The 15,281-nt window shown below is 40.1% G+C and overlaps 1 protein-coding gene across 1 annotated transcript in view; it reads left to right on the plus strand.

Moving 5' to 3' along the window:
- Positions 1-15,281, plus strand: part of LRP2 (LDL receptor related protein 2) — a 255,526-nt gene that overhangs the window by 40,385 nt on the left and 199,860 nt on the right. Inside the window, exons 2-3 of the mRNA XM_066279296.1 lie at positions 6,504-6,611; positions 9,053-9,175. Coding sequence (XP_066135393.1) covers positions 6,504-6,611; positions 9,053-9,175 — 231 coding nt within the window. The remainder of the gene's footprint in view (positions 1-6,503; positions 6,612-9,052; positions 9,176-15,281) is intronic.

Here is a 15,281-nt window from a genome sequence, read left to right on the forward strand (position 1 = left end):
AACATCAGAAATATGTCTATTAATACCAAAGGAATAAAAATAAAGTACAAAAAAAGTGAAGTAAAATTGTGGATGAATTAAGGAATTGCCTCTTAAACTTATTTGTCTCTTTGAGTTCAGTGAGTAAGGCTATTAAAATGTCATGTAGTTTTATATGTTTTTATTTATTTACCTATCTATTAATTTTATTATTTTAATTTATTATTATTACTATTATTATTATTATTATTTTTTGTATTTTTCTGAAGTTGGAAACGGGGAGGCAGTCAGACTCCCATATGCGCCCGACCGGGATCCACCTGGCATGCCCACCAGGGGGCGATGCTCTGCCCATTTAGGGCGTCGCTCTGTTGCAACCAGAGCCATTCTAGCACCTGAGGCAGAGGCCACAGAGCCATCCTCAGCACCCGGGCCAACTTTGCTCCAATGGAGCCTTGGCTGTGGGAGGAGAAGAGAGAGACAGAGAGGAAGGAGAGGGGGAGGGGTGGAGAAGCAAATGGGCGCTTCTCCTGTGTGCTCTGGCCGGGAATCAAACCTGGGACTCCTGCACACCAGGCCGACGCTCTACCACTGAGCTATCTGGCCAGGGCCTATTTATTAATTTTTAAAGAGAGTTGGGAGTGGGGAGAGAAACATTGATTTGCTGTTTCACATATTTATGCATTCATTGGTTGCTTTTTGTATGTGCTTTGACTGGGGATTTTTTTTTTTTTTAAAGATTTTATTTATTGATTTTAGAGAGCGAGAAAGGGGGGAGAGGAATTGGAAGCATTAGCATGTAGTAAGTAGTTGCTTCTTGTATGTGCCTTGACCCGGCAAGCCCAGGGTTTTGAACCGGCGACCTCAGCATTCTAGGTCAGCGCTTTCTTTATCCACTGCGCCACCACAGGTCAGGCTGACTGGGGATTGAACTAGCAACCGTGGCATATCAGAACACTGCTCTAACCAAGTGAGCTACCCAGCCAGGGCTAGTTTTATGTTTTTAAAAAGAACACATGTGCCTGACCTGTAGTGGTGCAGTGGATGGGGTGTCGACCTGGGAATGCTGAGGCCGCTGGTTCAGGGCCCTGGGCTTGCCTGGCCAAGGCACGTATGAGAGTTGATGCTTCCTTCTCCTCTCCCTTCTCTCTCTCTCTCTCTCTCTCTCTCTCTCTCTGTGTGTGTCTCTCTAAAAAAACCCAAACTGAATAAAGGTAAAAATAAAATATTAAAAATAAATAAATAAATAAAAAGAACACGGGTACCTCCTCAAGGAGACCAAGTTTCTGGGAGGACCAGCACAGGTTAAGAGGATCTAGCAGGAAAATAGGGTCTGTCATAAAAATGACCTTACTCTGTTAACTTTGGACAATGCTCCCTTGAGTATGACTTGCTTTTCTCTCCTAAGGAGAGAATTCATGAACCAGGAAAGAAACTTACAAAGAAAGAGTAAAATGATGGGACTCTTAATATGACTCAATACTTTTTGTTTCTTTTTTTAAACTTCTGGATATTCCTCTTGTTATACATTATTCCAGATTTCATTTTTTTTTGGTATAGATTTAAAATAGTAAAGTCTCATTATTTGTCCTGATGTATAATCATTCCAAGAAACTGAATTTTTTACAAAGAGGAACCTGGTTACCTGGTGAATATGTGTTGATATTCCGCGTGTGCCGAGAGCTGGGCTAGAGGCTGTAAAAGACCCGGAAGTGGCGTTCTCAATCCAGTGTCGCTCCCCATCCTGGGAAAACAGATGCTTTATCCCCTTCTCTAGGCACTACCTGTTTGTTACTCTAATATCTTAGCACATTCTTAGTTGAATGTGCTTAGACCAGAAAGCTTGATATGGCGATTTATAAAGAAAGGATTACTCCCCCCCCCCCAGCTTGGGGCTCTGAAAGGTTTGGAAAATAAGTTTATCCTTACACCTAATATGATTTTTTTTGAAAGATATGGACTCTTTTCCCCCCTGATTTTCCTGTATTGCTTTTGATTGTTGCAAATTTTCTTTAGCCTAAGAGTGTTTACATGCAATGTTTGATGACAAGTAGACTACTAGCCTCCAATTGAATTATGTGAGTGTACGCTATGAATTACACACCAGCCCAGTTAATGAATTCAGTTAATGTTCATAGCAACTTTGGAAAAAAGTCAAATTTTTACATTTATTCTTGAATTTGGTAGTTTGGTAAGTGTGTGTGTGTGTGTGTGTGTGTGTCTGTGTGTGTGGCAGAGACAGAGTTAGAGAGAGGGACAGATAGGGACAGACAGACAGGAAGGGAGAGAGATGAGAAACATCAATTCTTCGTTGTGGCTTCCTAGTTGTTCATTGATTGATTTCTCATATGTGCCTTGACTGGGGGGTTACAGCAGACTGAGTGACCCCTTGCTCGAGCCAGCGATCTTGTGCTCAAGTTGGTGAGCCTTGTTCAAAGCAGATGAGCCTTCGCTAAAGCTGGCAACCTCGGGGTCTCGAACCTGGGTCCTCCACATCCCAGTCCGATGCTCTATCCACTGAGCCACCGCCTGGTCAGGCTGAAAAAAGTTTTAAGATTTGTTCCATTTAGATTTTTTTTTTCTCCCATAAACTCTGTGTTTGGCTCTAGTGTGTGAAATCCACCCCCACTCCCAATTTATTTTGGACTTCAAGGTATTAATCAATGAAGTGTAGATACTACCTAGTAACGTTTAGAAGGGTTGTGAGTGAAGGCTACTTGTTTAAAATGAGACACTCAGAAAATAAAGTGCATACTTGAAATCAGGGGTACCTTAAATTGTTATCAGACTAGATCTAGACCTACTCACCATAGATCTTAGATTCACCTAAATTTTTATTGAATTTATTGGGGTGACATTAATTAAGAAAATTATATAGGTTTCAAGTGTACAATTCTATAACCCATCACCTGTATATTGCATTGTATGTTCACTACCCAAAGTCAAGTCTCCTTCCATCACCATTTATCCCCTCTTTACTGTCTTCTACCCCCCCCCCCCCGCCCGTTTCCTCTGGCATTCACCATACTGTTGTTTGTGTCTGTAGCAGTTTGTTTTTATTTTTTTTAATTTTTTTTTTTTTTTTTTTACAGGGACAGAGAGAGTCAGACAGAGGGAAAGACAGGGATAGACAGACAGGAATGGAGAGAGATGAGAAGCATCAATCATCAGTTTTTCGTTGCGACATTTTAGTTGTTCCTTGGTTGCTTTCTCATGTGTGCCTTGACTGCAGGCCTTCAGCAGACCATGTAACCCCTTGCTCGAGCCAGTGACCTTGGGTTGGGTCCAAGCTGGTGAGCTTTCTGCTCAAGCCAGATGAGCCTGCGCTCAAGCTGGTAACCTGGGGGGTCTCGAACCTGGGTCCTCCGCATCCCAGTCCGATGTTCTATCCACTGTGCCACCAGCTGGTCAGGCAGCAGTTTATTTTTAAACAGCACATACTCTCACCTGACCTGTGGTGGTGCAGTGGATAAAGCGTCAACCTGGAAACACTGAGGTTGCCAGTTCAAAACCCTGGGCTTGCCTGGTCAAGGCACATATGGGAGTTGATGCTTCCTGCTCCTCCCCCCTTCTCTCTCCCCTCTCTATAATGAATAAATAAAATCTTAAAAAAAAAACAAAAACAAAAAACCCCAGCACATTCTCCCTTTATAATAGAATGAGTGACAAGCATCTGACACTAGTAGAGCATTTTCGTTGATTGCAAAGAGGCCACCCAGCAATGATAGAGTATTAGTTTTTTTTTTTCCTGATAGATATTTCCAAACATTAGTCATTTGGGTGTTATAACAGGCATGGAAGTTAATATTGAAAAAATGGATTTAAAAAATGAATTATCATGGATATTTTGATAAATTGAGTAAGTTGGGTTTGACATATTACTTTACATAACTATTTGGGAGATCAAATGTAAAAGTCACTAATTATAAAGAGTTACTTAATTGCAAAATTTCCCCTATCAGGTTACATTTTATGTGATTTTAAATAAGTGGCTTTGAAGTGCTTTAAAAAATAACTCTTGAGTGTCTATTGTGTTTTTTTTCATGGTGTGTTTACTTTTGTATTTAAGCAAAAACAACAAACCTCAAAATTTGACTTGTAATAAAAGTTGCTTAGGAAATAAGAACTGCTGAATAGCAGAATCAGGAGCTAAATCAATGTTTGCTGTTTTAAGCCGTTAGTTAAATCCTTGGGATGAGTTTTCACATAGCGAAAGCTATCTGATTATACAAGCATGTTTAACATTTCTAAAAATAAACTTGAATTTGTTTTGGAAAAAATACCTTTAAAAATATGTGTTTTCAAGGCAGGCAACATATTAGTTTGAATTTTCTTCTGTATACTTAGTTTCTAAGTTTATGCCCCCCCCCATAATGATATTAAGCTCTTTGAAAATGGACTGACCTTTAGATTGTTGTAATTTTTCAATCAGAAATTTATAGATACTAAGGGAGGCAAATGTACTGAACTTTCAAATGTAATATGTTGGATTACTAACAATAGACCTAATTGATAAAAGTGATTTAATATATATTGTGTTAATAGCTAAACCTCCAAAGCCCCTAATCTCTCATGGAAATATTGCTTTGTAGAAAAAAATCCAGTGAGAAGTTCTGGGATTCCAGAGTGAATTTGTACATTCCTTTGGGGCATTTTTGCAAGGGAGGTTGTTGTGTTTTAAAGGTAGTTGATAAGAGACCTGCACCACCAACCCCAGACCTGCACCACCAACCACCATCATGCATTAGTCTATAGAAGGTATTTGGGTGTACGTATTCCTGTACCACTCGGTACCACCATTTAGCCAAGGAGAGTTTCTGACCATTTGCAGCATACATTATAAATCAGGATGTCACTAACAGACAATCAGATTTGAACATTCCATGAACAAAGTAGCCTATATCCCCTAGGAATAGATCACTTAACTATGTTTATGTCATGCTGTTGATATGCCTGCATTTACACAAGTCAGGATAGCACATTGTTTGTTTATTTTAGGAGTAGGTAATTGATCTGTATATTTACCTAATTTTCAGTTAATTAGCCAAGATTTGAAATGGATTATTTAGCATAATTGCTTAAATACATGAGGAGAATACAATTTTTCTTCCAACCCCCAAATTACTTCTTTCCCACTTTGGGTTTTTAAAAGAATAATTTTGAGTCTTCTCCAAGTTGGGCTGATATTGGCTACTGTCATTAAAAATCTTTCTACTTGGCTCATAATACACGAGGAGGGTAGTGGTCAGATATCTGGGAAAATTCAGAGGATTTTCAACTGCCAAATTAGTTCCCCTGGGAGACTCAGGAAAATTACAAGATGTATTTGTTAATGAAATGAACTTGTTTAAGTTATATTCTCTTTCTGGTATCACCATGGAATGATCACTGCCAACTGGAAATGTGACAACTTTTGGTGCCAAGTTTGGATACTCTGGTTAGCGGCAGAAATATTTTCTTTTTTGTCTTTAAAAAATATTTGTTTGCAGAGATGAGATTACAGATCTGGTCCCTTACAAATTCATTAAAAAACAAAAAGCCAATTTGAATCTAAGAATAAGGGACCACAAATTGCTATATATTATGTAGTAGTAAGAGCCTAATTACTGTAAGATAAATATAGGCTGGAAAACTGAAAAAAGCACAGTCATGCAATGAAAAGTTACTCATGATGTTATCAGTCAGAGATAAGCACTTAACATTCTGATCTTTTTCTTTACGCTTTTACCCTGTGTTGTGAATCTGTTACAGGTAAAATGATACATCTTTGTCTTTGTTACATTATATTATAAATATTTCTCCTAATTTATTTTGTTACATTATATTATAAATGTTTCTCAATCATTCATAGTCATTTTAATGAGTTCCTAATATAATATATCAATATATAGATATAAGGGAGCAATTATTTTCCTATCATTGGATATCTAGGAGGTTTTCAATTTCCTTTACTATAAATAATAAAGTGATAAAAATCTCTAGTTCCTTAGAAAAAGTATAAGTACTGAGTTACAGAATAAGGAATTTAAGAAAGCAAGATACATAGATACATGTTGTCAAATTACTTTCTAGATTGGTTACATGAATGTTCACTTTTCTTTTGTAGTTAGCTGTGCAGAAAAGTTACCTTCCTGCAGACCATGAAACAGAGAATGTAATCATTATAACAATGTTTTCCTAATTTTATAAGCTAACAGACATTCCTTTGATTACTAATTAGTGAATAATTTTTTATTTTTATTAAAAATTTGTATTTCTTCTGTGAAATATCTGTATGGCATAGTTTTTAAAAAATTATTTATTTTTAGAGAGCGGGGAAGGGGGGAGAAAGAGAGAGAGAAATGTTGATTTGCTGTTACACTTATTTGTACATTCATTGATTGATTCTTGTACATGCTCTGACTGGGGATTGAACTTGCAACCTTGGCATGTTGCAATGATGTTCTAACCAACCGAGCTACTAGCCTGGGCTAAGAAGTATGTACTTTTTATTAACTGGTTTCCTGTTGTTTGTGTGATTGCAGAATGTGACAATGAGCATTTTCACTGTAATGATGGGCATTGTATTCCTGCATCCTGGAGGTGTGACGGGACCAACGACTGTTTGGATGACTCTGATGAAATTGGCTGCCGTAAGTTGGAGAGTGGGCAGGCTAAGCTCCGTTTTGAGTAACACAGATGCTTCATGGTGATTGCAGCTGTAACAAAAAGGGTTATGTCTTTTTTTTTTTTTTTTTTTTTTTTTTTTTACAGAGACAGAGAGAGGGATAGAAAGGAACAGACAGACAGGAACGGAGAGATGAGAAGCATCAATCATCAGTTTTTTGTTGCGACACCTTAGTTGTTCATTGATTGCTTTCTCATATGTGCCTTGACCGCGGGCCTTCAGCAGACCTTGCTCGAGCCAGTGACCTTGGGTCCAAGCTGGTGAGCTTTTGCTCAAACCAGATGAGCCTGTGCTCAAGCTGGCAACCTCGGGGTCTCGAACCTAGGTCTTCCGCATCCCAGTACTATGCTCTATCCACTGTGCCACCGCCTGGTCAGGTGGGTTGTGTCTTTAATGATAGATTCAGGACCCAATGCAAATCTGTGGCGATCTGTGTGATTTAATAGAGAACTGATGATTAATTATTTCAGCCTGACCAGACAGTGGTGAAGTGGATAGAGAATCCATCTGGGACGTGGAGGATCCAGATTTGAAACCCTGAGGTCTCCAGCTTGAGTGCGGGCTCATTTGGTTTGAGCAAGAGGTCACTCGCTCTGCTATAGCCCCTGGTCAAGGCACATATGAGAAAACAATCACTGAACAACTAAGGTGCTGCCACGAAGAATTGATGCTTCTCATCTCTCTCCCTTCCTGTCTGTCTGTCCCTCTCTCTGTCTCTCTCTTTCTCTGTCACAAATAATAATAATAATAATAATAATAATTGTTTCACTCTCCCTTGAGGAAGGGATTCAGTTCACATCAATTTTACCATTTATCACATGACCTTGATATAGAAACAAATTTGGGAGTAGTTTTCTGAAGCCAAGAGGTGGCTATTTCAGATTATTCACTCTGGAAATTTTGTGCACCAAAAAGGAAAAGCTAAAAACAATGTTATCTGAACTACTGTGATTTGTAACTGTAGGAGTCTGTTTTAATATAAAAGATGTCATATAACTTGTTTGAATTACCATAGAGGGATCCCAGAAGTGGTTAGTTTAATTGTATGTTTTAAAAATTTTTATTTAAAAACATGATAATATTGTAAACTCCCCAATTTACTCATTATAAAACCACTTTCACATATAGTTCTTCATTTAGTTCTCTCAACAATATTCTGAGGTAGGTTTCAGATCAGGAAATTGAGGCTTAGAGAAGTTAAGGTCCCCAAGTTGGTGCACTCGTCCAACCCTTACATCCATTGCTCTCCGGCTTGCAACAGGTGATCACACTCTTGCAATTTCATTCTTTCTGTTAGGTGAACAAACTAGGGTTACCATCCCCAAACCAGGAAAACAGGTGAAATTGCTTTGAATTGTTGGCCATACTGTGGCACAACAGAACAGTCAGACTTTGGTGTGATTTTTGGATGACAGTGCGTTTGAAAATGGGAGGAAAATGGAGAGTAGTTCCTATACAGTGCTCCTCAAACGTTCATGCACAAATGGGTCACCTGGGTAGCTTGTTTAAGTACAGATTTCGATTCCTTATTTTAGGTGGGACCTGAGATTCTGTATTTCTACAAACTCCCGGGTGATGCTCATGCTGCTGTCTGGGAACCATACTTTGAACAAGGGAGTAGTTCTATTTGTAGAGACATGATCATGTGCTATCTGTTTGTCTCTTCTGGGCTTATTGAGTTCAGCTTACATTAAACCTAAGAACAAAAAGGCAAGAACGGTGTATTCTGGGATAAAAAAAATAAGTGAACAGCTTTATCAACAACTTTTCAGAGGTCATTATATTTTAGTGACCTATAAGAATGATAATAACATCAATACCAATGACAATAGTGATAGCAACTAACAGTACTATATACTGAATCATTTAACTTATTTTTTAGTAACAAACCATGAGGTAGAAGTACAGCCTCCATTTTAGATGTATATACATTGAGGCTCAGAGAACCTGCCAAAGGTCCTAAAGCAAGTAAATTGTGAAAATAATTATTTGACTCTGCGTATTCTTTTCCAAATATCAAGGCTCTTCCAGTTCATCATGATGTTTTACTATTAGTTATTTTAGAACATTCCAAATAATTTAATAACTCATGGTTAACTTTAACTTGAATTAAAATTTTAGTTTTATGGTGTTTTTTTTTTTTCTGTCATCCTTTACATGTATGTTTGGGTTGTTTGTTTCATTCTCTGTATTTTTATATTGCTTTGGCTCATTTGTTTGTTTGTTGTGATGCTAAGGCTGAGATTGATAGTGAACTCAGATTGTGAGTTCACTAGTATAAGATTGTTTACTATTTACTAACAAATATATGGAGCAGGAATTGATGTACGTTCTTTTGAAATAAGCATTGCTAGTTGGTATAATAGGATGGTTGTTTGACATATGTTCTTTCCTGGTGTGTTTTAGCTCCTGCTTCTTGCCAGCCAGGCTATTTCCAGTGTCAGAATAAAGAGCTGTGCATCCCCAGCTCCTGGGTGTGTGACAATGAGCAGGACTGCGAGGACGGCTCAGATGAACATCAACATTGCCGTAAGTGTTTATAGAGGAACCTCGTTTTGGTCCTTTGGACACCTAAAACCTAACCTGCTACAAATACAAAGCACAATAGAATGAGTCTTTATAGATGCTGAGTTGGGCCTCGTACAACGATGGACCCTATGCTAATATTCTCACTCACGTTGAATGACATTGAAAGCATCAATGTGCTGAAGAACTATGAATATACCCCAGTAGTGTGGAAATGACCAGATCAGTTCTCAGTCTTTAATTTGGATTGTTACACTCAAGGAACAAAACATTTATTGGTATCCATAGGTGGAGTAGTCATTTGTGTGGTTGGTGTCTGGAGGGGTCACTTTGATCCGACTGCACACTCTGCTTTCAAGCCTTCTATCTATTCTGCCCCAGAATTGAACTCTCTTCATTTTGATTGAGTAGAGCAAGTAGGTAGGCCTGTTGGAGGCATTGTTGGTCATTGCTTCAGTGACTGCTGCCAAAGCCACCACAGGATGAGCTGCAATGACAAAGAAAACGATGGCAATAAAGAAGACCTACCTTAGCAGCTGCTGCATTCCTGGACTTTCAGGGAGTTCAGGGCAGTAACTGAAAGAAACCATTAAATTCTAATTGGGGGGGGGATCAAACTGGATAAAAGAGTTTTAATGAGCTTAAAGATAATTTTGGGTCAGAGTATTATTGGGTGAATATAAGACGACAACATGTAAGAAACATGTCTATCATGTGTATCATTTCTTTCTTTCTTTTTTTTAATGTGCGCTTGAGAGACAGAGACAGACAGGAAGGGAGAGAGACGAGAAGCATCCACTTGTAGTTGTGGCATCGGGCTCTGCAGCAACAAAGGGATGCCGATCCTCGGGACAAAGGGGTTATGGGGAAATCAGCAAACGATATAAGGTTGTGAAGGATGGCACAAGTGACAAGTGGCAGTCTTTTTTTTTTTTTTTTTTTTTGGTATTTTTCCGAAGCTGGAAATGGGGAGGCAGTCAGACTCCCACATGCGCCCGACCGGGATCGACCGGGATCCACCCGGCACGCCCACCAGGGGGCGATGCTCTGCCCATCCGGGGCGTCGCTCTGTTGCGACCAGAGCCACTCTAGCGCCTGGGGCAGAGGCCAAGGAGCCATCCCCAGCGCCCAGGCCATCTTTTGCTCCAATGGAGCCTTGGCTGCGGGAGGGGAGGAGAGAGACAGAGAGGAAGGAGAGGGGGAAGGGTGGAGAAGCAGATGGGCGCTTCTCCTGTGTGCCCTGGCCGGGAATCAAACCCGGAACTTCCGCACGCCAGGCCGACGCTCTACCACTGAGCCAACCGGCCAGGGCCAGACAAGTGGCAATCTTGAGGAAGGCATGACAAGAGCTAACCATAGCTAAACAGGGGTCTCTATCCAAATTAGGTCCAGCATTGTGTCAGGATTTGAGTTGGAGTGGCAGAAGGGGACCAGAAACAGGGAGATGGGTAATGGTAGTTCGAAAGTACTGAAAGAAGGAAGGAAAATACCAGGCAGTGTGGATTAGGAAGAAATTCTTATTTCTGGGAAATCCCCTTGGACTATGATATTCTATAGCTAGCTTCTTTAAGGTCTTAGGGTAAAGATGCGTTGACCTGCATGCAGATAGCAGGTACTGAGTGGGAAAGATAGGGCTGGCTTGTGGACCTCTGGAGAAGAGTGACTCTGCTTTATTCAGCCTCATCCTTCCGGCCTGGCATTCTGTCTGGCAGATAGTAGGTTTTTGATAAATGGATAATGAATAAATGAATGATGGGTCGTTTATGTTTTGGTTAGATATGCCATTTTGGTTCCATGTTCCCTTGTTCCCCACATAGAATAGAAAGAAAATTGAACTGTAGATTGTTATACAATGTATGGTGAATGACCTCTTGCTAATAAAAATACTTAACAGAGGGAATGGGTACTACTAAGAGAACTGCTTGGGGAAAAAGACTGAAGGAAACTTTATAGCAGTAATTTATAAATGAAGTTACTCATCATTTTAAATGAGTATGGATTGCATAAGGTAATTCTTGCATTTTTGTTAATGACATAAAAGTTTTTAATGAACACTCTTTTGTAAAATTTTATTTAGAAAATTAAATTTAACAGGGTGACATTGATTAGTAAAAGAGTACATAGGTTCCAGGTAAATGTTTCTGTAGCATTTGAACTGTTGATTATGTTGTGTACCCATCACTCAAAGTGAAATAATTTTCTGTCACTGTGTATTTGTCCTTCTTCATATCTTTCCCTCCACCCCTCCACCACATCATCATCCCCCTGGTAACCACTGCACCTTTATCTTTGTCCATGAGTTTCTGATTTATATCCCACCTATGTGTACAGTTCTTAGCTTTTTCTGATTTACTTATTTTACTCAGTATAATGTTCTCAAGGTCCATCCATGTTGTCATAAGTTGCAATATGTCATAATTTCTTATGACTGAGTAGTATTCCATTGTATATATGTACCGCATCTTCTTTACGCAGTCCTCTATCGAGGGACACTGTGGTTGCTTCCATGTGTGTTGGCCACTATGAATAATACTGCGGTGAACATGGGGATAGACGTTCTTTAACTACAGACAGAATATGCCAACACTATGCTCACTAAGGTCACCAGAGAACTCCTGATTGTCAAATAAGGTGGGCACTTCTCCTTTTCACTTGATTCTGGTGATCACTTCCTCCTCTTGTCACTACAACTTGGCTGTCATAATGCTCTATTGTCTTAACTCTCTTCTTAATTGCTTTGATCATTCTATTTTTGTTTTCCTCCTTAGCCCTTGAGAATTGGTGTTGCTCAGAGTCTGCCCTTAGCAGCTTTTTGCATGTTCTATGCCCTCCCAGCCTAATGACAAGCATTCTCATGATTTCAGTAACCTTCTAGGGGCTGATGATATCAAAGTCTATGGTTAAGACTCAGGTTTCTTGCTCACACTTCAGTCTTGATATTCAGCTGCCTGTTGGATGTCTCTAATATGCCTCAGTGTCCCAACTAGAATTGATCATCTCTCCCGCCCCTGGTTTTTCCTTGTATATTTGTTGGTATATATGTATTATCCTTATTATGGAAATAAAATTAACCCACTATAAGGTACTAGTAGAAAGTATCAAATTGGTCTCAAACTATCAGAAATAGGGAGATGAGGCTGCTTTCCTTCTTAGTCTAGAATTTTATGAAACATTTTCATAATGAAAGTATTTTATTAGATAAAAAAGGAAGATTTTTTTTAAGTGAGTGGTAGGGAGATAGAGAGAGACTACCACATGCGTCCTGACCAGGATCCACCAGGCAACCTTCGTCTGGAGCCGATACTCGAACCAATGGAGCCACTGGCTGCAAGCAGGGAAAAGAGAGAGAGAAGGGGAAGAGGGAGGGAAAGAGAAGCAGATGGTTGCTTCTCCTGTGTGCCCTGACCCGGGATCAAACCTGGGACATCCGCACGGCCGGCTGACACTCTATCCACTGAGCCAACTGGCCAAGCCAAAAAAGGAAGATGTTTGTAGGTCACATTTAGCATGTAACAATTAGCATGAAAAGGATGTCACAATTCCCTAGGCCCCCAAGCTAGAAACTTGGAAGTTACTCTTAATTCTTTCCTTTCTTTCACTGTATACATTTCATCATTCTTGCCTAATTTACTTTATAATCACAGTGGTCTTCGATGTCTTGCTACCAGTTTTACTCCCCAACTGAATTAGGTAAAAAACGTCCTCTTTGAATTAGGTAAAAAACGTTCCTTACAAACTCAGGAATTAACATTCTAATGCAAGAACGTCAAAAATTAGAATGTTTGGAAAGTCTACTTTTAAAGACATTTGTTTTCCATCAAAGTCTCACAAGGAAATAACCCTCTTGTTTATTCTGCCTAAAAAATAAAGATTGAATGATACTCGCTGAAAAGAAGCTACAAAATTTTGAGACTTTTGAAGAATGGAATTAAAAGAAAATGGGTCTCATGAAGACTACCTCATCCAGGCCTGAGAAGTTGAAAGAAAACTGGTTCAAGAAAATATCTGATTATTAAAGCTGAGATTATCTGCCATTTTCCTTTCTGAATGCAAGATTGATTAGTGCAGGCACACGATGCAGCCATCCGTTTCAGAGGAGAACACCCTATCAGGCAGTGCCATGCCCACCACTACAGACCACCAGCCTAATTTACTTTAAAGACATATCTAAAGTTTATTTCTTTTTTTTTTTTGTGTGTGTGTATTTTTCTGAAGTTGGAAATGGGGAGGGAGGCAGACAGACTCCCGCATGTGCCCGACCGGGATCCACCCAGCACGCCCACCAGGGGGCGATGCTCTGCCCATCGGGGCTTCGTTCTGTTGTGACCAGAGCCACTCTAGCGCCTGAGGCAGAGGCCACAGAGCCATTCTCAGCTCCCAGTCCATCTTTGCTCCAGTGGAGCCTCGGCTGGGCTGCTGGAGGGGAAGAGAGAGACAGAGAGGAAGGAGAGGGGGAGGGGTGGAGAAGCAGGTGGGCACTTCTCCTGTGTGCCCTGGCCGGGAATCGAACCTGGGACTCCTGCATGCCAGGCCGATGCTCTACCACTGAGCCAACTGGCCAGGGCCTAAAGTTTACTTCTTTCTCATTTTTGCCACCACTGCCAATAATATCTCTTATCCGGGTGACTGCAGCAGCCTCTGGACTGGCCTTCCCACCTCAGGTTCTGGCTGACGCCCCTGCTGGAAAGATGAAACTAAAATCCTTTGGTAGCTCTTCATTACCGCAGGGAGAAAGCTCCAACTCCTTAACACGCACGCATACACTGGCCTCTAAGATGTGGCCTGCACTTATTTCCCATGTCTGTCGCTTGGTGTTCCTGCCTTGGGCCACAGCGGTGCTTGCAGTTCTCTTGAGCATACCAAGCACAGTCCTGGTCTTTTGCTTCTGTGCATGCTGCCCGAGTGCTTGGTTCAAGATGGTCCTTCCTTCCTTTTGGCCTAGCTAATTTCTGCTTCTCCTAAAGACCCAAGTGAAATGTTTCCTCTCAAGGAAGCTGTCCCTGTCCACATCCCATCCCAGAATGAACGAGGCACCCTTCCCTGATGCTTTTGTAATACTTTGTGCACCTGTAATCCACTTTCATCATTGTTTTCTGATTATTTCTTAAAATCCCCTCCAGAAAACTATAAGTTCCTTGCGGGCAGGGATTATGCCTTCATCTTATGTTCCCATTGTCAGTGCCCTTTGTGGTGTGTAATAGGTCCTTAATAGGTGTTTGTGTAATGATGATTAAGGAATCCCAACATTTATTCGTTGATGAAAATTTAGAATTTTAATTCGTCAGTTCTCTGCATTTGAATAAATTGCTTCCTTGTAAGCCCTTTGAAATCTTAAGCACAAAATATGGAATGATTTGGGTTTGAGTTAAAAAAGAAAGCCGGAATAATGAAATAATATTGGCATTTGTTTTAGTATTTTATCATATTTTATTTAAGACTACTCATCACTTAACTTTTCGGGAAAAAAAGGGAAGCTCTTTAATTTTGTGTGGAAACTGGCAGCATATACTTACATAAACTATATGGGAATTTAAATTCTACCACTCAGGAACTATTCATCTTTTTAATCTCATGCACATGAAATTATGGCTGTCACGGGCAGAATTTAGACATTTAAGTAACTTCTCGAAAATTTGATCTATTCTACCTTTATTAATAGATGTCAAATTTAACCCACAGATCTATGGTACTGGGAGAAGATATGAAATTATATCGCCAAAGTGTCAGAAATAGGATGACTGGAAAAAATTTGTTTGCTATTCAAGAGATACGTGGCAAATTTATAAATGAAACCATCTTATTAAACAGAAAGAAGGAACAAGACAAAAAATATGATCAATTAAGGATAGTAATTATTATTTTTTTAATTTTGAGAGTACTTTTCTCAAAGCTGGGCACAGTGAAACAAGGAGAGGCTTAGGTCAGAAGGAGTGACAGGAGAGAGCCTGGGCGGGGCTCTTTTGGTTCTTTAGAAATGTTATTGTGGCCTGACCTGTGGTGGCGCAGTGGGATAAAACGTCGACCTGGAACACTGAGGTTGCCGGTTCGAAACCTTGGGCTTGCCTGGTCAAGGCACATATGGGAGTTGATGCTTCCTGCTCCTCCCCCT

The sequence above is a fragment of the Saccopteryx bilineata genome, chromosome 5, assembly GCF_036850765.1.
Source record: "Saccopteryx bilineata isolate mSacBil1 chromosome 5, mSacBil1_pri_phased_curated, whole genome shotgun sequence".
NCBI classification, from domain to species: Eukaryota; Metazoa; Chordata; class Mammalia; order Chiroptera; family Emballonuridae; genus Saccopteryx; species Saccopteryx bilineata.